The following is a 22,837-nucleotide window of genomic DNA, read 5'->3' as shown; positions in this document are numbered from 1 at the left end:
TATGGTAATTTACGGACCTAATAGGTATCTAAAGCCATTTGCACATAACAAAATATGTATTTCATCAAATTAATTGTTGAACTGAAATACAATTAAGAAGAAGCATATTAACAGTGAAATAATGATTAAGCTCTAACTTAAAATGACCAGGTGCCCATTACTTACATCATAGGAGCCCCCACAAAACACTGTATGTAGGTTTTATTTTATTTGTTTTGTATCTTATATTTTGGAAATGTATATGCAGTTTTTTTCCCTTTACATTTTTTGGGGGCCCCCAAGAGAGTGGGGCCCTAAGTGATAGCTTGTTTAGCTTATACGTAAATCCGGCAGTGGTAGGGGTTCAGCACCAGAAGTCAGCCAATGGCTCAGATCTGAAAAGAAGTCTTCTCCCTCTTGGCACAGATTCATAGAATCTTAAGAGTTGGAAGGGGACCTTGAGGGTCATCTAGTCCAACCCCCTGCAATGCAGGAATCTCAGCTAAAGCATCCATGACAGATGGCCACCTGTCATTTGAAGCCAATCAGAGTGAAAGGAGGCGAGTTGGTCATTGAGGATTGGATCCTGGAGAAGGTGAGAAGGAAAAACACAAATGAGTTGTTGCTTTGTGTGCTCCAGAGTTAAGAATTTAGCCACACTGAAAACACAAGGTGCTTCCATTTCAGGAGAACGGTGTGCACCTAAAAAAGTAGATCTAGCTGAAAGGCAACATGTGGAGATCTGCACTGACTGGTGCAACACATCCCTAATTATTGTTACTGTATAATTAGATTATTGCCTAGTCTTAGAAGGCCCTCAATAAACACACGCGACGTAACTGGCTGTGTTCTTAGATAAATAAGGTATACTATTAATTGTATCAGGGACGCGGGTGGCACTGTGGGTTAAACCACAGAGCCTAGGACTTGCTGATCAGAAGGTCGTGGATCAAATCCCCGCGACGGGGTGAGCTCCCGTTGCTCGGTCCCTGCTCCTGCCAACCTAGCAGTTCGAAAGCACGTCACAGTGCAAGTAAATAAATAGGTACCGCTCCGGCAGGAAGGTAAATGGCGTTTCCATGTGCTGCTCTGGTTTGCCAGAAGCGGCTTAGTCATGCTAGCCACATGACCCGGAAGCTGTATGCCGGCTCCCTTGGCCAATAAAGCGAGATGAGCGCCACAACCCCAGAGTCGGTCATGACTGGACCTAATGGTCAGGGGTCCCTTTACCTTTACCTTTATTCATTGTATCAAATTGTAAATTTCAACAGAAGTAACTCATAAAGTTCAACAAACGAACAAAGCAGAAGACCCAGTGGTCAGATCATTCTCCAGTCAGTTCAGGCATAAGGTCCATCCGTGTAATGGTGTCTATTCCACCTGTCTGTTCATAAAGTCCACACAATCCACATGAAAGGTTGTTACAGTTCCACAAAATCCTATCACAGAGTCTAGACAAGGATTTCCGGAATATTGGCCTTGTTTCACCATCCTGGGCTTCATCAGTAGTTAAAGCACATATGTGATATTACAAGACAGTGGATCTTATGGCATAGTAGTAGCTGTGGACCACTTTATGAGTTACTTCTGTTGAAATTTACAATTTGATACAATGAATAGTATACCTTATTTATCTAAGAACACAGCTGGTTACGTCTCGTGTGTTTATTGAGGATGCTTTACATGACCATAGGTTTGTTTGTTGTTGTAATCCTAGAAGGTTGCAAAATCTTAGGAGCAGGCCTGACTGTGGCTATTGTGAAGGGACCCTTCACTTGTGAATTTGCCAGTACACTCCTGGCTGTGTGAAGAAGACACAGCCAAATAAAAGTTAATGGTGGAGGGAGAACAGAATTGGTGGTGTCCCGGCTGGGTCTCCCTGGGCTCTGGAAGCTGCCCGAAAATGCCAAGTGGTAGTTCTGACCCCGGAAAGAAACACACCTGAGCCACACTTCATATTGATGCTTTTTGCCAGATATTTCAGTGCTATTGCCTGCTGGGTGTCATGATCTCCTCTCTAGGCTTCTCCTCTGAGCTCTTGTTTTAGTGAACGATCCCTCTTTTCTTCCAACACTTTCCTCTCCCAGATATCTGGGGAAGACGAGGAAACAAAACAAGTACGCATGTTGCATGGAGGGGAATCTTGGGGGATTTTAATGAAACACGGCAGACCCTTTTGAACTGCTTCTTAGAACTTTGGTTTTCTATTTTTTTTTTTTTAAAAAAAGCAGAAAGAATACCTGCCCGGTCCATTTAGGAAATATTAGCCTAAGGACCAAAATAAAAATAGAATAAACCTAAATGGGGACCACCCATACCTGCTACTGAATCAGCATGCGGCTTGGGTTTTCTTCCCCCTTCAGATCCACGAGAAGGAAGAGGAAGAGCTTAACGAGAAGAGTGAAAATGACTCTGGTATTAACGAGGAGCCTCTACTCACAGCAGATCAGGTACACAATCTTCCCTTGGCCTTTCCTGTGTAAAAGATGGGAAATTCTAAGGCACCTTCTGCCACCCGCTCAGCAAACGTGCTCAGCCTTTTCCGAAGAGCGGTGTTTGCCCTTTAGGCAACCCGCTTTCTTTCCAGGCTCAGCAAATCTGCCTTGAGAAATTGCTCACAATGGTGGCTGAAGAGCAGATGGAGATTTATGGGCATCTCGAATGCTTTCAGAGGTCAGCTTTGCCATGCATCCCCCTACATTGGCTGCAGAGCAAACAGAAAACATGTACAGGGTTGTCACCACACGGCTAACCTGTAGTCCCCAGACCATCTAACAGCTGTCCAAGATTTCAGAATAAAACAAACCCCTGTGTTGCAAAGAGAACGTCAGCAATGTCTAGGCAACACGATGACCATATACATACGCAACAGACAATCTTTATAGAATTCCTTCAAAGCATAACAAGTACAAAGACAAGCTGTGAAGCTTTGTGTATTCAGCAAATATGATGTCCAACACTGAACAGTGATTCCGGATATTGACTGCTGTTTTGTAGAATTCTTCATCAGCATGGTGGGAGGATATAGAATTGCTTCATTAACTGAAAATAAAATTTTACAGACGATGACCTGCATGCACATATCACTTTACAAAAATTATAAACTGTAATATGTACATGCTATAATAAGATGGGTTTCACAGCTTGTCTTTCATCGTACACAGTCTGGTACCTCGCTTCAGTTAAAGATTTTCAGAGACTTTGAGACTAAAGATTTCATTTTGTACTTGTTAAGGCTTGAAGGAATTCTATAAAGATTGTCTATTGCATATGTACATGGTCATCGTGTTGCCTAGACATTGCTGACAAGATTTCAGAATGGCATCTCTTCATGGAGGTGCTGGATATTGAACCTGAGACCTCCTGCATGCAAAACAACCCTTCTGTATGTGGCGTGAGAGGGCATTGTTTTTGCCTCAGGCGGCAAAATGTCTCGGGTCATCCCTAGGAGTCCACAAATCAGGCAATGGAACATTTTTGAAAAACAAAAACAAAGGGAAATTCCATCCTGCGATTCTTGCCAGGAAGCCCTGGCTCCTAACGCTGAGAATCCTCCCTGCTCAAACTAGCCAGTGGTTTTCAACACCATCCCTTTCTCTCATCCCTCACCCATCACAGTTTTTGGAGGAAAAATTCCTCCCCAAAATCTTTAGATCTCATATCTTCCGCCTGTGGCCTTGGGGGGACTGGAATATGGAGAATGAGAGAGAGCATGTGTGAATTACTGTATTTTTTGCTGTATAAGACTCACTTTAAAAAAAAAAAAAAAATTTATTAAGAATTTTAGAATTACAGGAAAAACAAAGAGAAAAAGAAGAAAAAAAAACAAAGAAAAAAGAAACAGCAATCAAACAATACAAATTAGTAAAAATCAAAATCAAAAAACAACAACAAAGCACATAACACATCACAATCAAGAAACAAAAATAAACCACAAAAATTTTTAAAAACAAATCCAATATTCCCAAATCCTTAACTGTCGTTACCTTATTTCATCGACCTCCTCACTCCTCCCTTTTTTGTATTCTAGTTATTAATTATCACAGCAAATCCTTTTCCATTTTTCATAATATTCTGTCATTAAATTACCTTAATCTATTTTAACCTTATCTTACTATAAAAAAACCCTAAAACTTAAAACTTAGATCTTATTTATACCAATTTCTCATAACCATAGCATATTCTTACATAGTTCTTTTAACATTTCTGCTAAAGCCAAATAATTTCGTTCCAACATTTTTCTAACATTCATCAATTTTACAGAACAATCCTAATAAATTTTTTTAAGACTTTCTTCCAATCTTCATCCAACGTCTCTTCCTCCTGGTCCCGGGTTTTGTCAGTCCTTTCTATCCCATCCATCTAGTTCATTAACCTGGTAATCTTATATCCGAGGCTCTTAAGTCTCTTCCATGTCCCTTCCGCAGATCTTCTTCATATTTATACCTGTACTTTACTTTGTCTCCTGCTCCTTTCACTTGTGGAAACTTCAACTTGACAGTATTTTTGTCCCTTCTCAACAGATCAGCCCCTTTTCTATAGTCCACACTAAACTCCATGTGGTATTTAAAGACATGTTTCAAGGTCCCTCCAAAGTTAAGGACCCCCACAACTCCAAACATCTCATGGCCCATTGCCAGACTTGAAAAGTCAAAACGTCCCTGCATAGGGGGTCTATCCAACCCCCCATTTCCAAACCCAACAAAACTCTATCTCTCCAAGTCTGGCTTTTTCCAAGTTCATTTGTCAAATCCAACAACTCATGTTCCTGCTGGGCCACTGCTTCCTCCATCTCTGCCACCCGAGGTCCCGCAACAACCTCCTCCCTCGTCTGATCTGTCAGAGCACACTCCTGAGTTGGTTCCTGGGTGGGTTCTATATAGGTACCCACTACCTGTCCAAAATTTCTGATCGCAACAGTCATCAAGTCCGTCTTCTCATGTAACTGTTCCAATAAGGCACTTGTTTTGCAGAAAGCATGTACCAAAGCTTCTGAATACATTGTCATGCAAGGTCAGAAGTCTGTTCCCACGATCTTAATCTGCAGCTGCAAAGCTCCCTGGTTCAAATTTAATAACAGTTTCACAGGCTCCCTCTAGGGGAAGAACTTCTATTTGTATCCATCTCTTTTCTTTCTTTTTTTTCTTTAAAAGGCAGGTCTAACAACAAAGTTTCCTTTTTCAGATATTTTGTCAATATTTGTTCCTTTAAAATGCGAAGGGGAACAGTGGAATCACTGTTTCTCTTCTTTTAACTGTCTGTCAAAAACGTTTGTCTATAGTCAATGAACTTCCCAAAAAACATCAATCCTGACACCCCGCTCCCAGGTTCAAGACGGTGGAAAATTGCTTTTCTTTACACACTCTTCTGCAGGTTTAAACAGTCCGGAAACCCCCCCCTCTTCTGCTTCCGAAGGGGGTTCAACAATTTTAAATGATGAAAGTTAATCCTTTACAAGCAATTTTCTGAACTCTAGTTTGCCATGTCTTTGCTTTAATCTATCTACAAGAAACGGAAGGCTGACTTCCTGTTTAGACCTTCCCGTTTCGGTGCCAAATTAAGAAGAATTTCTTAGTCCAATTTTCCGTTCTACTCACAAGTTGTTATTTAAAGTCCAATTGTCCAAATTTAACCTACTCACGGGTAGTTGTTTTATAGCCAAATTGTCCCAGGAAAAAGGCAGCGCTCTCCGGCAACGGCTGTGCGGCTTCGCTCCACGGAAGAAGCCGTTGACTCTCAGCACCGCGCCACTTGCCCCTCTTCGCTCCGAAGCCCATAGCTGGGTTCCTTTACGAGTTGGGGGCGCGCGAAAGGTGCCCGCCGAGTCCCATGGTCACAGGCTTCATCCGCCTGTGATTTTTTGAAGGGTCCCCGCTTCGCCGTAGCGGAAAGACCCGTTTTCCGTGGAGCCGGTCCCTCCGGATCAGAGGGGATCCGCCATTACTGATGGCGCCACCCCGGAAGTGTCGTATAAGACTCACTTTTTCCCTCCTAAAAAGTAAGGGGAATGTGTGTGTGTGTTATGGAGTGAATGCAGGCTGTGCAGCTATCCCAGAAGCCAGAACAGCAAGAGGGATTGCTGCTTTCATTGCACAGCGATCCCTCTTGCTTTTCTGGCTTCTGAGATTCAGAATATTTTTTTTCTTGTTTTCCTCCAAAAACTAGGTGCGTCTTGTGGTCTTGTGCGTCTTATAGAGCGAAAAATACGGTAGTATGTGCGTAGAAACAGCCTCAGCTGCCTGTTTACGCAACATTGCTATAGGATAAAAGGACCATCTGAACAGCTTCTAAAAATAAACACGGACCTGATTGTAGTGTAACGCTGTGTTGTTGGGTATATTTTGCCCGGGTATAAATGTGACAATTGAAGTAAATGCACAAAAAATGGCTTCTGTCTTTTTCTTGGGAGTGCATGAATGACACAATCACTGCCTCTTTCGCCAGCTAACTAGGAAGCTTATGAGGGGTGTGCCATCACCCCTCAGGAGCAGAGCGCATCCTTTGTGTGCAAAAGGTCCTGGGTTCAAACCACGGCATTTCCAGGTAGGGCTTGGAGAGACCCCTCTCTGAGACCCTGGCTAGCCACTGCCGGTTACTGTAAACCTGGGATGGAGAGCCTGGGGTCATCCAGATGTGGCTGAATTACAACTCCCATCAGTTTTGACTATTGGCCATGAAGTCTGGGCCATGTAGCCACATCTGGAGGACCACAGGTCAGCCCATTTTTAAAAAAGAAGTTTAATCAGTCACCGATCTTTGCTATTCTTCTAGCTTCCAAGTTCTGTCTTGGGAAGCCTCTAAATGCTTTCAGCATGCGGAGTTGAAGATCCTTGAAGCAGTAGGAGATGGGAAGGGGCTCTCTCTGTCTGAGACCCCAGAATATCACTGCCAGTCAGACCTGGCAATACTAGATTAGATAGACAAATAGTTTAATCTCATATAAGGCAGCATTCTTTATTGCTAACAAACCTCTAAGAGGGGGTAGGTAAGACGCTTTACAGTCATGGGGTACTGCACAATGCGGTCTGATGGATTTTTTATTTACTAGATTTCCATATCACCCTTCATTCAAGGATCACAGGGTGGTTTACAATATAAAGACACAAAAATACACAACATAGTAAGATTTAGAGTTGGTGCTCATGCTAGCTGTTAAATTTCACACCGTCTTTCCCCCACAGAATCCATATACTGTGGTTCAATGGGATTCTTGCCTTTGTCTCTAGGGTTTGAGGAGTGAGTGAGTCGGTCATTAATATCGGGAGCTTATTCCATACTGAGAGGCTTTCAGCTGCACCTGAGAATTTCTGTTCGTTACCATGGCAATGATACTCCATTTATTGAGCGGCTGCAATGACCCTCTGTTCCAAGTGGTGTTTTCTGCAAGGAATGCAAGAGACTTATTTACTTTTGAAAGATGGCGGCCTTGATAAGAAAAAACAAAAACAAGTGATCGATGGAGGAGAGCTTTGTTTCTTTTCCATGGAAGGCATTCCAACTCTTAACTTTGTTTTAGGAAGGGCAATGCTGTTAAGAGTGTCAAAATATTTGAAGAAAAAAAGCCGTAGAGCGTTTCCCCCTAAAGTCTGGTTGTAATCCCTGTTGGATTGCTATTGGGTCAACCTTGGGATCCAACCACCAGACACGTAGGTGTCAAGAGACATCCCACAGGAACAATTAGGAAGTGCATTGGGAATTGGCAGGTAGCCAAGTAATGGCCGCTAACTGGAAATCTTCCAAACCATTTGATAGATAGCAATGGTGTAGTAATATTTGGGAGAGACTATGCCTAACAACAATCGCACATCATAAAAGAAGGAAGAAGGGCAAGCAGCCAATACAGTTTGCATTATACATTTCAAGCCCTATGATACTGCTTTAAAGAGGCATGGCTTCCCACAAGGAATCCTGGGAAGTGTAGATTGTTAAGGGCACTGAAAGTTGTTAGGAGACCCCTATGCTCCCAGAGCTGCAATTCTCAGAGTGGTGTAACACTCAATCCCTCTTCCCAGAGAAGCAGAAAGATGAACACAATAACAACCCATGTGTGGGTAATGAATTTTGTGCAAATAGTTATCTCATCATGTCAAAGCATGCTTCTTGTTTTAAAATATTGGCAGCACGGTGCTCGTCAAGGATATTGCATATTTCCTAAAGTGTATCAGGGTGACTTGTATCTCGCTTATCTCTGTAAGGATTTGTGGTCTGGAGGGAAGCTGGAGTGGAAAGGTCAACAAAGAGTAGCTCGGACAAAGGATCCAGGCTAGAAGAGGGCCTGGGGTAGAACCCTATTGGTTCCTTGTGTCACCTGATTCCTCTTGACTCGGTAGCTGCAATACCACCTTCTGGCCGTGTGAAATGGTGCCACTGCAGCACACTAGAGGGCAGCCTATCAGCAAGCAGCTTCAAGGATGGGGGTAGGGCTGATGGAGTTGTTGTCCAGCCACATGTGGAGGCAGCCTGGTTGGCAAAGTCTGATGTGGAATGCTAGGTTCCTCCATGGCTCAGTACCCAAATACGCATTGAAGTCTGCTCCTTAATAGTCACTCAGTGGCTTTTAGAATTGTGTACTACGCCTTAACACATCTGGGTTATTTTGAGATGACTGGATTGTCCCTAAGCATGTCCATGATTCCCAGTTTCTCTTGGGCGTGCTCTCACTTTTCCTCCATGTTCTCCCTCCATGTTATCATCACAACCTGTGAGGTAGGGCATGTTATGTTCAGAGATTGTGACTGAAGGTGAGCCAAAGACGATTTTGATTTTTTTTTTTGGGGGGGGGGGTATTTTCAATCTCTTAGATTGTAAACTTATAAAGTGTAAAAGACCTTGAGTGTTTTGAGCAGGAAGGTGGCATACAAGTGTAGCAAATACAGTAAATGTGTCTGGACATGGTTGTTTATTGCATCTGTGTGTGTTCACGCTGTGACCTAGATGATTCAACTTTCATCAACGGTATTTAAAGTGCCTTAATAATAATAAAAAATGAATGGTCCCTATAAGGTAAATTTGCCTAAACTACCCAACAGGTACACTGAAGAAAATGTATTCTTGCCGAGAAATTTAAACATCAGCTAACATTCCATTTTGTCTTGGAAGAAAATAAATAATACACAGCATTTTCATAATGAAATTTAATGTCTTTCTTTCTTTCTTTCTTTCTTTCTTTCTTTCTTTCTTTCTGCACTGAAGCCAAACATAATTCTTAAGCAGTTAGTTCTTTTTGCAGGTGATTGAAGAAATCGAGGAGATGATGGAGAATTCACCAGACCCTGAAGAGGAAGAAGATATTTTGGAGGAAGACGATGGTGGAGAGACCAGCAGCCAGGCCGACTCTGTCCTTCTACAAGAGATGCAGGCGCTGACACAGACCCTGAACAACAACTGGTCCTATGAAGGTGAGGACATTTGGGTCTGGGCTATAAGGTCCATGGAGGAAGATCTGCTGCTTTCTTAGGGACAAACTACACGGCACATTAGCTACTAATCTGTACCTTTAAGTCTAGGGTTTCTTTACACAAATCCCGACCTTTAACACTTTATCCACAACAATGGTCCCAATCTGGATGCTGCCCCCACCTGGAATTTGCAGGGGTGGGGGGAGAGAAACTCTCACCCATATGATACACCATAAAGCATTCTTTAACCACTTTAAATAGCCATGGCTTCCTTCAATGAATACTGGGAACTGCAGTTAAGGGTGCTGACCTTACAGACCTACAATTCCCAGCACCCTTAACAAACTATAACATGGTAAAAGAGTGCTTTCAACGTATGTTGCATCTGTGACCTCCATGAGGCATCTACAGGAGATCTGATCACAGATCCCCAACATCTTGTCTCCTTTGACCTTACTGTAAGATTGCCTCCAAGTCTCCACTGGTGTTTCACTTGCAGCACAGACCTTTGAAGAGGAACATAGGAAACTGCCATGTTGGTAGACTGTAGTTTGTCTGGTTCCGTATTTCTGTGCTGGCAGCAGCTCTCTGGGGTTTCAGGCAGGGAGACATTTCCATCCCTACCTAGCGATGCCAAGGATCAAACCTGGGAGCTCCTGAAGGTGAAGTAGATGCTGTCTACTGCTGAGCTGTAACTTGAGTGACAGTGAGGCCTGGTGCAGCCAGAGCCAATGATAGGTAAAGTAAAGGTAACTGGACCCCTGACCATTAGGTCCAGTTGTGACCAACTCTGGGGTTGCAGCTTTATTGGCCAAGGGAGCCGGCGTACAGCTTCCGGGTCATGTGGCCAGCATGACTAAGCCGCTTCTGGCGAACCAGAGCAGCACACGGAAATGCCGTTTACCTTCCCCCCAGAGTGGTACCTATTTATCTACTTGCACGTTGACGTGCTTTCGAACTTCTAGGTTGGCAGGAGCAGGGACCGAGCAACGGGAGCTCACCCCGTCGCGGGGATTCGAACCGCCGACCTTCTGATCGGCAAGTCCTAGGCTCTGTGATTTAACCCACAGCGCCACCCACATCCCTCCAATGATAGGTAGAGCCAATGATAGGTAGAGCCAACTAATTCTGGTTTTGTCTCCACCTCCCTTCCTCCCAAGTTCTTCAAGGGCAACAAGGAGGAGGATGCTGAAAACCAATGCCACATCCCAACTGTTTGTAAGTGCTTGGAGGGCAGTGTTCCCCTCTCCCCAATGGACGAGCCTTCACTGCAATGAGCAACACTCAGTAATGCATTCCACTGATCTGGATGCTGATTCTTTTCCCCTGTTCACTGCAAAGCGGTGGGGTGTCCTCATGACAGCTCCGTTCTTGTGGGATATAGCAGAACTGCATACAGGTGATGATGTGTATCTTTTTATCATCAGTATGCAGATGACACCCAGCTCTACCTCTCTTTTAAATCAGAACCAGTGAAGGCAGTGAATGTCCTGTGTGAGTGTTTGGAGGCGGTTGGAGGATGGATGGCGGCTAACAGATTGAGGTTGAATCCTGACATGGCAGTAGTACTGTTTTGGGGGGACAGGGGGCAGGCGGGTATGGAGGACTCCCTGGTCCTGAATGGGGTAACTGTGCCCCTGAAGGACCAGGTGCGCAGCCTGGGAGTCATTTTGGACTTGCAGCTGTCCATGGAGGCACAGGTCCATTCTGTGTCCAGGGCAGCTGTCTACCAGCTCCATCTGGTATGCAGGCTGGGACCCTATCTGACTGCAGACGGTCTCACCAGAGTGGTGCATGCTCTAGTTATCTCCTGCTTGAACTACTGCAATGCAATCTATGTGGGGCTACCTTTGAAGGTGACCCAGAAACTGTAATTAATCCAGAATGCGGCAGCTAGACTGGTGACTGGGAGTGGAAGCCGGGACCATATAACGCTGGTCCTGAAAGACCTACATTGGCTCCCAGTACGTTTCTGAGCACAATTCAAAGTGTTGGTGCTGACCTTAAAAGCCTTCTGGCGGTTCCCTCGTTGCGAGAAGTGAGGTTAAAGGGAACCAGACAGAGGGCTTTCTCGGTAGTGGCGCCCGCCCTGTGGAATGCCCTCCCATCAGATGTCAAGGAAATAAGCAGCTATCTTATCTTTAGAAGACATCAGAAGGCAGCCCTGTTTAGGGAAGTTTTTAATATTTAATTCTGTATTGTTTTTAACACTCGATTGGGAGCTGCCCAGAGTGGCTGGGGAAACTCAGCCAGATGGGCGGGATATAAATAATAACTTAATATTATCATTATTATTTAGCATGAGCTCAAAATGTCCAGTTTATGCTATGCTTTAACACTGGTTTATTTATTTGTAGGCTACCCCATCTTTAGAGCCTGGGGTGAGTTACAGTTTTTCAAAACAAGCAATAAAGCAAACGAAAATGGGCACAAAATGCCCTGTTGAGTACATAAAACCACATGACAAAGCACCCAAGCTTAACCCTGGATGCTAAAAGCCCAGCTAATTAAAAACGACAAAGAAGAAAATGTGTTGCAATGATTCTGAAATCGGTCTGGCCTTGGGTTGCAGTAGGTTTGTGGAAGGGAGCCTAGCCACTAACTCATCTCCCGGGATACATAAGCACATTTTAAAACATTGGAGGTCGTGCTTTTCCAGAACATGCTCCTTTCCCTTTTCACATGTAGACGGTTTGAGTGTGTACATTGCATCTGCATGCTCCAAACACACAACATAATTTCCAGATCTGGACAGATTTGGTACCTGTTTTCTGTAGCATTGGGCAACAGTGGCGCCCTGGACCTGTTGTTCAGGGCTTTGTAAATTAATATAAGGTTTGCTGAAGGACAAGAAATCTTTTGGGGGGGGGCCTTCATAGGGTGGGGAACCCCCGAAGCAGTCCAACGTGGCCTAAAGCATGTTCAGTGGGCATGGAATGTGGATTGACTGATAGGGTGGGGTGGAGACAGAAAACCAGACAGGAGGGGAAATTGAATGGAGTCTCTGGAAGAGGGCATGGCTGGCTGGCTCCCTTCAGCACTGAACAAGAGCACTCTGCACACCTGGCAATGTTTTGTTGCAGGCACATGTTTTATTCTAATTACGGTAAAACCAGCTTCAGAATACCACCCTGCATAGGGCTGCAATGTATAATGGATTGCTTCAAGTCATCTATCCCAAAAGCTTTTAAGCAACTAAAAAAGGAACCTCCAATTTATCATGCCACATGTTTTGGGGTTGCTGTTTTATTATTGAAAAAACGAGCATTTTTTATAATGTAAGTTGTTACAAAAACTCCAGGTGGCATGCACCGTGTTGTTTTTCCGCATGGTTGGGAGAGAATGCCTCTTAGAGGATGATGTCGCCCTACTACAACACATGTGGTCAACAGTATCAAAAGCCACTGGGAGTTCGAGGCGAATGAGCAGGATCATGCTCCCTTATCTCTCAAATGTAATCAACATGGGCAGCCAAGGCAATTTCAGTGCCATGACCAGGCCAGAACAAATTGAAATAATCAGTTTCCTCCAGGCATGCTTAAAGCTGGACTGCTACCACCTTCTCATGCACCTTGCCTGAAAAGGGGATATTCACCATTGGCCAATAGTTGCTTTGCCCTTCTGGGTCCAGGGAGGTTTTCTTAAGGAGTGGGTGCATCACTGCCTCGTTCAAGGCAGATAGCACACACCTCTTCTCCAGTGAAGCATTGGTCATTCTCTGAAGCAATTGATTAAAATTTTCTTTAATTAGGTTGCAGCCCTGCTTCTGCAGCCCTAAAATGCAAAATAATGAGGGCTGCATTAATTAGTTACAGTGCAACACTGCACATGTCGACTTAGGAGTAAGTCCCAGTGTGTTAAATGGGTAAAGGATTGCAGCCTTAGATGGACTAGGTAATTTTTTGATTGACTAAGTGGAGCAGTCAATTAAATTTATTTTTAAAAAATTAATTATGTCTAAAAACTGTAGGTGATGCCCCTTCACAGATGTTGCCTGCTGTGTATGCTTTTCCTCCATCAGAAGTATTCTTTTTTCCATATTCACATATTTATTAATATCCATTAATTTACTAAAATTCCTAGAACGAGACTGCAATCCTATACACACTTATGGGGATAAGTTCCACTAAGCTCAGTAAGGCTTCCTTCTGAGTTGACATGCATTTTTTTTTGAGTGACAGCCCTAGAAATAACGCTTTGCATTAGTAATGCTTAGCATTTATAACGGTATGCATTTATATAGTGCTTTGTGAATGTTCAGATTAACACTTAGCTTTTATATAGCGCTTTGTGGGTGTTCAAAATAATGCTTAACACTTATGTGGCGCTTTCTGAATGTCCAAATGGCGACTGTCTCAGTACATCCTTATTACTTCCTTTGACAATGCAGCCCACTGATGTGCTAAGTTGCTTAAACATGCATGTCTGCCTCTTTCCATCCTTCGAAGGCTTGAAGCACATGTCCGTCTCAGAGCTTTCAGAGCTCCTGGATCGCGTAGAAGTTGCTATCCGGGACTACTCCGAAGAACTGGTCCAGCAGCTGGCTCGCCGGGATGAGCTGGAGTTTGAGAAGGAGGTGAAGAACTCCTTCATCACGGTGCTGATTGAGGTCCAGAACAAGCAGAAAGAGCACAGAGAGGTGATGAAGCGAAGGCGGAAAGAGAAAGGGCTGAGCCTACAGAGCAGCCGAATAGAAAGGGCAACCCAGATGCCTCTCAAGGTGGGCAAGGAATGAAAAACAATGGTTTAAGATGGAGACAGGCAACATCTGGTCTGTTGAGGAGGGCAACATCTCAAGGGTTGATGGTGGGCAGGTTAGGGTAAGGTGCGAGGTGAGGATCTTTATAGTAAGAGTAATAAAAAGAAATTGTTCTTTAGGGGAATTGAATTTAATTCTAAATTATATTTTGGAAACGTGGGAGATTTCAAGGGGTCAAAAAAAATGGATGTACCGTGCTATATTAGAAGCCAAAAAAACTTGTTTTGATGAATTGGAAGAGCCGCCAAAAGATTCCATTGAGCACATGGATTGATAATATGGACAGATTAGCTACATATGAACAAATTGCATGTTGACGCAAATTAAGAATGGATAAATATGAAGGAATCTGGAATGAATATTTAAGCGATAAGGCGGATAGTGGTGGGAAGTGGGGGGAGGAGAGAGAGGTGGGAAAATATTGTTAAAAGGGTACAGTCATAGGTATATTAGTGTATTTAAACCTGAATTGTTGAATTGTGTTATTATTGTTATTATGGTTGCCCCTCCAGCAGATATCATGCACATGCAGCCCACTACCAAAATCAGCACAATCACTTTTGTGACTTTTGTGATTTGTCCCCACAAAACACTTCACTACAGTTTCTTCCTATCTATTCAAAGGGCCTTTGCTGCATCATACCAAATGTAAGAATTCACTGATAAATGTACCGTATTTTTCGCCCCATAGGGCGCATCGGCCCATAGGGCGCACCTAGTTTTTTGGGGGGGGGAAATAAAGAAAAAAAATTATTTCCCCCCCCAGGTGCGGGGCTGGGGCGGGGGAAGCCCGAGCTTCCCCTGACCCCAGCCCCCAGAACAGGCTGCTAGCCGCAAGCCGTGGGAGAGCTGCGCGAAGTGCGCACCAACCCCTCTCGCTCTCCAGGCTTCAGCGAAAGCCTGCATTCGCCCTGTAGGACGCACACACATCTCCCCTTCATTTTTGGAGGGGAAAAAGTGCGTCCTATAGGGCGAAAATACGGTATCTATGTACTGGCTCAATGGGAAAACTTCAGAAATTCATATAAACATGTGAGCTCAGCTACTCAGCAGCCCCTCTGCCTGGGCGATAATTCCTGGCATCCTGATACCTGAGTGCCAGACAGGTAGCCATTCCAGAAATAACAATCCCAGATGAAGACAAAAGCGTGAGATTAACTTGGCTGGGAAAACAGGGAAATGTAAATATCTTTTTTGTTACACTTGATGGGTGTTTGGTGGAGGGCAAGGAGAACCATGGGGCAGGGTCCAGGATGCTCAGAGGACTGCCACCAGACCTCCCCTTTCATGATGTAAGCATGATGTATTAGTGATGTAATTTGGGGGGGGGTGTAACATGGGGATTAGCAGCTAATAAAAGTTTGGGTGCTCTTTTGTTCGGGGCTTCCATCTTGTTCCACCTTGTGGCAGGTGGGAGTCCTGTCGTGACAGTCTTCAATAAAGACCAAGCCTACTGGCTGCTGTTTTGCTCTGGTATTCCTGGCTGGTGTCCTTGTTTTTTGTCCAAGGGAGCCCTCAGATTTCTCCGTTAACATGTGTAACTGTTTTTTCCTCATTGGTTTATTCCTTTTATAAACTTGCTTTGAGGATTTTCACAATCAAATTTTATGAAATAGAAGTAAGGGAAATACATCCTGTCGTAGAAACTTATGGGCAAATCCTAATGTGCTCTGTTTTCTCTTCTCTGTAGCGATTCAGCATGGAAGGCATCTCAAACATTCTGCAGACTAGTATCCGGCAGACATTTGGGAACTCGGCAAATGATAAACAGGTGAGTTCCTCTTCTGAGGAAACGAGACTATTTATTTATATCCGAAAGCATTTCTCAATTGCTTTATATTTTAAAAAAATACATCTAAAAAGCGAATGGAATGGCTGGAATCTAAAGCAGCAGCCCTCACATTGCAACACTTAGTGCATTATCAAGCATGTTATCCCGAAAAAGCATCTTAAAAAGCAGAGACATCACCTTGCCAACAAAGGTCCGTATAGTTAAAGCTATGGTTTCCCCAGTAGTGATGTATGGAAGTGAGAGCTGGACCATAAAGAAGGCTGATCGCCGAAGAATTGATCCTTTTGAATTATGGTGCTGGAGGAGACTCTTGAGAGTCCCATGAACTGCAAGAAGATCAAACCTATCCATTCTGAAGGAAATCAGCCCTGAGTGCTCACTGGAAGGACAGATACTGAAGCTGAGGCTCCAATACTCTGGCCACCTCATGAGAAGAGAAGACTCCCTGGAAAAGACCCAGATGTTGGGAAAGATGGAGGGCACAAGGAGAAGGGGACGACAGAGGGCGAGATGGTTAGACAGTGTTCTCGAAGCTACCAGCATGAGTCTGACCAAATTGCGGGAGGCAGTGGAAGACAGGTGTGCCTGGCGTGCTCTGGTCCAGGGGGTCACAAAGAGTCGGACACGACTAAACGACTAAACAACAACAACAATCCCGAAAAATGTGTGATCGTTCATGGGGGTGCAAGAATATTTGCTGTGGAGGATTGGCAGACAGGAAAGTGATGCTTTATCTTCCCCATGCCAGATAATTGAAGTGTAATGCCATGTATTGTTTTAAAGAAGCCTTAACATTTTTAAAGTGAAAGTTTGCTGACTAAAGATGCCCTGCTGTACCATTTGTGTTTTTCATCAGTTTGCAAAATGTTTATTTTGAGAACCGGCAGCATTTCTCTCTGACCTATGAATTCGTTGATGCTTGAAGCGTCAATCAATTAAAATGGGTATCATGACTCAGCCAAAGCTTTAGAAGACTAAAATGTGTGCCATGGTTACCTTTTGGCTGTTGAAAGCCCTGCTGTTGATGGGCTGACCTGATCCTTCCTGGACTCAGTGGCGCCATTGGGGCAGGATTTGGGGGCAGATGTCAAGGGCACCTGAGCAGAATGAGGAGGGAGGGTCCTCAGACACACAAAGGCTGGATTACAACATTGTGAAGGAAATCGCAGAGCGGGACCCCTTGTACGTTTCCGAGCACAATTCAAAGTGTTGGTGCTGACCTTTAAAGCCCTAAACGGCCTCAGTCCAGTATACCTAAAGGAGTGTCTCCACCCCCATCGTTCAGCCCAGACACTGAGGTCCAGCTCTGAGGGCCTTCTGGCGGTTCACCCGCTGTGAGAAGTGCAGCTACAGGGAACCAGGCAGGGGGCCTTCTTGGTAGTGGCACCTGCCCTGTGGAACGCCCTCCCATCAGATGTCAAGGGAATAAACAACTATCTGACTTTTAGAAGACATCTGAAGGCAGCCCTGTTTAGGGAAGTTTTCAATGTCTGATGTTTTATTGCTTTTTTATTATTATCATTAATTCTGTTGAGAGCCGCCCAGAGCGGGGTAGAAATAAATAATAATCATCATAATCATAATCATAATCATAATCATAATCATAATCATAACCATTATGTCCCAAGTGCACTATTGCCTGGACTCCACAAATGCTAACAACCTTGTGTTTGAAATCTTCGTTGAGGCATTCCAGCTTGGGAACAGGACAACTTGAAAGACCATCTCACCTCTTATATACCCAATCCATCACTGTGCTCTTCAAGTGAGCGTCTGCTGCCGATATCATCTTATCAGGAGGGCCCTTGCACACCATATAGGAATTGGGCCTTTAGTGTTGCAGCACCCAGCCTTTGGGATCCCCTCCCATTAAATATTATACAGGTGCCACTTCCAAAGGCTTTTCTCTTCCAACAAGCCTTTGAAGCAGAGCTCTTTCCCAACTCACATCTGCATGAGAGATGCTTTAAGATATGTCTTAAAGAATACATTGTTATTCTTTGTCGCCTGCTGTTTGCCATCCTGTGTTCCTTTGGATGGAAGGAGGGGATATAAATGTAATAAATTAAATGTATGAAGAGCCTTCTGATCCAGCAATCTGTGGTCAACTAAGGCCAGAAAGATGTTTCTTTCTGGTAGATGCCTCTGATTTCTGTCCCTCTTGGAAAGAGGATTACTAACTGCCAGTATCATTCCTTTCTAGTATTTGAACACCGTTATTCCCTACGAGAAGAAAGGGTATCCTCCTTCAGTTGAAGACTTACAAATGCTCACAAACAGTAAGTTCCTAGTCTGTCATGTTGGATGCATCTAAACACAACTTTAAGGTCACATGGGTCCTCTTTGGGCCAAAAGTAACGCACTGAGCCTCTGGGGCTTGCTGATTGGAAGGTCTACAGTTCGAATCCCTGCGACGGGGTGAGCTCCCGTTGCTTTGTCCCAGTTCCTGCCAACCTAGCAGTTTGAAAGCATACCAGTGTGAGTAGATAAATAGGTACCGCTGTGGTGGGAAGGTAAATGGCATTTCCTCTGGCTTTCATCGCGGTGTCCTGTTGTGCCAGAAGCGGTTTAGTCCTGCTGGCCACATGACCCGGAAAGCTGTCTGTGGACAAACGCCAGCTCCCTCGGCCTGTCCTCATGAGCTGGAGGGGCAGCAGGGCTTTGCTGAGCTGCTTAGTCTCACTGCCTAACAGCTGTTGTGCGGGGTAGCGCAGCAGTAGGTGCTGCTTCCCAGCGCATAAGCTGAGTGAGCTCTGCTGTCCTTCCAGCTTGCATGGAGACCCTGCCCAGAGCCCCAAGAGATCCTTCGCATAGTTCATCAATTTTGTCTGCCACTCTTCTTTGGTCGGAGTTGTACCATCTTTCCATTTCTGGGCTAACAGAGTCTGCGCAGCTGTAGGTCGTGTACATAAATAGTTTCATCTGGTCCTTTGGGATCGCTGGTCCTATAATACGTAAAAGAAAAGCTTCTGGTTTCCATCAGTGCCTCCAATCACATGGGCTGCCCACCTCAGACCTTTCTCCTCTAGTGTAAGGAGGGCAGCAGGGCTGAGTGACAGGGATACTATGGAGAAGGCATGGCTTAAGTGAGTGTGGCCCTGCTTTTCCCCTTATGCAATTCTAATAATGCTGTGTTTGTATGTGAAAATACCTGTGTAGGGGCTTAAGAGACAGGCATATAAATTGTGCCTGGAGCCATCTGGTTTGAATCTAGGTGCTCAATTTTCTCAGGTTAGTTTTCTGTCATGACAGTTGTTCATTTGCTTTTTGAAAATTCTACATGTTCTTGAAAATTCATTTTTCTCTGTGTTTGTATTATCAAATCATTTGCACATCTCTCTTTTTCTGGGCTGCTACTTACCACCCAAGCTTCTGTCCACCCCACCCCACCCCCAAGAAAAATAGCATGTTCTAGAATACTTTGCAAGCTTCAAAAGCTATTTCATAAACATCCGAATTCTTCGGCTAGTGGATTTAGCCTCTAACTCTGACTGAACAATTTGTGGAACAAAAATGGAAAGGTTGAGATGTTGTGACAGGCCCTTGTGCATTCTGGGAGAATCATTCGTCTCCTTTTGAGTCTCCATGGCAACTGTGTTTTGAACTGACTGGAACAAACACAGCCTTAGTTCTCTTGAAAAGAGCAAAGTCCTATGAATGGCAGTTTTGTGCACAGAGAGAGTTTTGTGCGAGTGACAATTTGTATCTTGAGGCGAAGCCTTGGCAGAGAGGTTACCAGGGATAAATCTGTGGTCTCCCCCCCTCCAATTAACTGGTGCGCAAAGCAGCATTGGACTGTGATGCAAACATAGGATTTATTTAGATGAGATCAGTTACTGGTCTGGAAGAAATGCCCCTGAATAACATTGAAAGACCAACCAACCTCTCCAAACACAAGCTCTTAGATTGTTGGTATCTAAGTTGCTACCAACAGAGCATGAGATGCCATGACTGACATCTGACATGTATGTTTTACTTTTCCTTCATTCTGGATAGGGATTGGCAATTCTGCCTATTTCCAGTGCGTGTTGCTTTTCACGTGTTTTTACCCATCGTTTTATTCCTTTTCCTTTCCGTATTAATCTGAAAATTATAAAGAACAACAAATATTAAAACACATATTCACTTGCATATTTCAATGCGTATTTCCTCTCAAAATACATATTGAAATAGACGTTTCCTCTCAAAACAGCCGTTCAATCGTGTTTTAATAGGTTTGAACTTTCAAGAACTGTGTTACAGCTAGGGATGAGCAAATCGGTCAGCTGAAGTTTCTCTCAGGTTTTTTAAAATTATTTCTCCAATCTTATTCGGCTCTCATTTCCACATCTGTCTGTGAATTCCTTTTAAAATCTGCATGAAAATTCACCAGCATTTTAGTGCAAAGTTCTCCAAACATATCCATTTTTGTATGCAATTATGCCTGATGTGGGACATGGGTGGTGCTGTGGGTTAAACCACAGAGCCTAGGACTTGCCGATCAGAAGGTCGGCGGTTCAAATCCCCGTGACGGGGTGAGCTCCCGTTGCTTGGTCCCTGCTCCTGCCAACCTAGCAGTTCGAAAGCACGTCAAGTGCAAGTATATAAATAGGTACAGCTCTGGCGGGAAGGTAAACGGCATTTCCGTGCGCTGCTCTGTTTTGCCAGAAGCGGCTTAGTCATGCTGGCCACATGACCCAGAAGCTGTACGCTGGCTCCCTCGGCCAATAAAGCGAGATGAGCGTGCAACCCCAGAGTCGGTCATGACTAGACGTAATGGTCAGGGGTCCCTTTACCTTTATGCCTGATGTGCACAATTTTGCAAAGGAGTTTCTACTAATATAATGCATTTTTGTATTTTATTTTCACTATTTTATAAATGCATATTTTTAAATGCACATTTTGTCTGCATATATGCATTTTTTGTACACATTGCTTGGCTGAAAACCGCATTGAAATATTTTGCACATTTACAATAATGACTGTGTTTTCAGTTCACATATTGTTTTGGAAACTTCAAATTAGGTAGATTCACCTTTGAATGCAAACTGCATTGAATTTCTCCCCCCCCCCCCATCCCTCATCACAACATTTGAGAAGTGCAAAATCTATAACACAGCTAACTTCTAACCTGCACATTAGTCCAAGAGGTGAGCGTATGAAGAGTCTTTCTGGAGCAAGACAATTTATATGAGAATTTGTAGAAACTGTATTTCTCAAAATTCTCTAATTTGGGACTGATTTCCTACCCACTGGTGTTGCTCTTAAAAGCTCATTCACATGTCTTAGAAAGCAGCGAAATCTCAACAAGGACTGAATTTAACTGCTATGCTAAGTAAGCCATTAATAGGATTGTCAGTTTTCCGCGTTGTACAGGACATCTGTCCCTTCATTAGCTAGGATCAATATATAGCTGCGTACACAGCATAAAACACATTTAAAGCACATGACTCTCCAGGTTGATACGGAAGTGAGCCACCCTTCAGCATGAGCTACTAATTATTATTTTCAACAATTTCTCCCCGCAGTTCTTTTTGCAATGAAGGAGGACAACGAAAAGGTCCCAACGTTGCTAACTGACTACATTTTAAAAGGTAAGCGTCGGCAGCAGCATCTTATACTGAGACAGAGGTCATTGGTCCATTTGAACCAATATTGCCTGTTCTGACTGGCAGCAGCTCTCAAAAGTGTCTCAGGCCCAGAGAGATCTTTCTCCCCATCTGTTCCTTGCTGTTTTAAACTGGAGAGGCCAGGAACTGAACCAGGGACCTTTTGTGAGCTATGGCTCCCTCCTTAACAATCAAGGACAGAATAACCTGCTTATACCAGCCTAGACCATTGATCTATATGGTCTAGTATGGTCTACTCCAGGCAATCCCAAACTCGGCCCTCCAGATGTTTTGGGACTACAACTCCCATCATCCCTAGCCTACAGGACCAGTGGTCAGGGGTGATGGGAACTGTAGTCCCAAAACATCTGGAGGGCCGAGTCTGGGGATGCCTGGTCTACTCTGACTCCAACAACTGCCTGCATTCTGAGGTCAAGATCTCTCCCAGGCTTGCAACCTGAATTATTTTAACTGGGGATACCGGAGTTGCAAGACCAGTCATTCCAACCCAATAAGTTTCTGAGAGATGCTATTCGCATTCACAAAAATTGCACTCATCTCGAATTTCCCTGTTCTGCATTGACTTGGTTCTTTCCTTCTTCTTCCAGTTCTCTGTCCTACCTAAGAGCCATGCTCTGAGCATTGTGATGCCAACACAAGACAACAAGGCCAGTGTGTCATTCCACCACAGGGACTGCATGACGTAATGTAAACTTTTGAATTGTGTATTTAAAGATGTATAGCATTAACCTGGATTAAACAGGAGCAAGAGTCTTTCCTTTGCTGTCAATTTCTAGTCATAGTAAACATTTGAATGCATGAGTGAAGGCAAAGGCTGCTCATTTCTCTCTCGACCCCCTCCATCTCAGAGGAGGCCAAGCGTTCTCGTTCGCCCTGTATCCTCGGCCCATCTTCCCTCCCCAAGCAGCTATGAGACTAATTTGAATACTGAAATAAACTTTCATTTAATTAAAAAAAAAAGTTGTCACACTTCTTGGAGAGATGGTTTGTCACTTAAAAACCAGAAAATGTACAGCGTTTATAAATATTTTCACAATAATATCAAACATTTTTAATGTGTTATCATTTAGCATTTTTAATTTTAGCCCATGATGTAAAAAGCATGTTATAAATGTCTCGGTTGTCAGCTTGGCCACAGTGACAGCCCCTCCTTCCTGTATAATTATCATGCGCTTATATGGAACTTGTTAGGATATTATTATGGCATGTTGCTTGTAATAGGCGGGGGCAGGAGATGCTGTGAATAAAGAATTCATTGAAATCTCATTATTGGGGGGTGGTTGGAGCTGGGAAGGAAGCG

General features: G+C 44.0%; 1 protein-coding gene across 5 annotated transcripts in view; it reads left to right on the top strand.

Moving 5' to 3' along the window:
* Positions 1–22,497, top strand: part of FEZ1 (fasciculation and elongation protein zeta 1) — a 54,106-nt gene extending 31,609 nt beyond the window's left edge. For 3 of the 5 annotated variants that reach the window (XM_080982533.1, XM_080982534.1, XM_080982531.1), the window contains exons 4-11: positions 2,343–2,429; positions 9,209–9,377; positions 11,735–11,758; positions 13,826–14,097; positions 15,827–15,907; positions 18,132–18,207; positions 21,436–21,501; positions 22,125–22,497. In XM_080982533.1, coding sequence (XP_080838659.1) covers positions 2,343–2,429; positions 9,209–9,377; positions 11,735–11,758; positions 13,826–14,097; positions 15,827–15,907; positions 18,132–18,207; positions 21,436–21,501; positions 22,125–22,141 — 792 coding nt within the window. In that variant the 3' untranslated portion in view covers positions 22,142–22,497. The remainder of the gene's footprint in view (positions 1–2,342; positions 2,430–9,208; positions 9,378–11,734; positions 11,759–13,825; positions 14,098–15,826; positions 15,908–18,131; positions 18,208–21,435; positions 21,502–22,124) is intronic. The other 2 variants (XM_080982532.1, XM_080982535.1) reach the window with 2 other exon arrangements.
* Positions 22,498–22,837: the final 340 nt, after the last annotated feature.

The sequence above is a fragment of the Podarcis pityusensis genome (assembly GCF_964106645.2).
Source record: "Podarcis pityusensis genome assembly, chromosome: 15".
NCBI classification, from domain to species: domain Eukaryota; kingdom Metazoa; phylum Chordata; class Lepidosauria; order Squamata; family Lacertidae; genus Podarcis; species Podarcis pityusensis.
The sequence above is the reverse complement of the archived record's forward strand: the minus strand, read 5'-3'. Positions and strand labels throughout refer to the sequence as shown.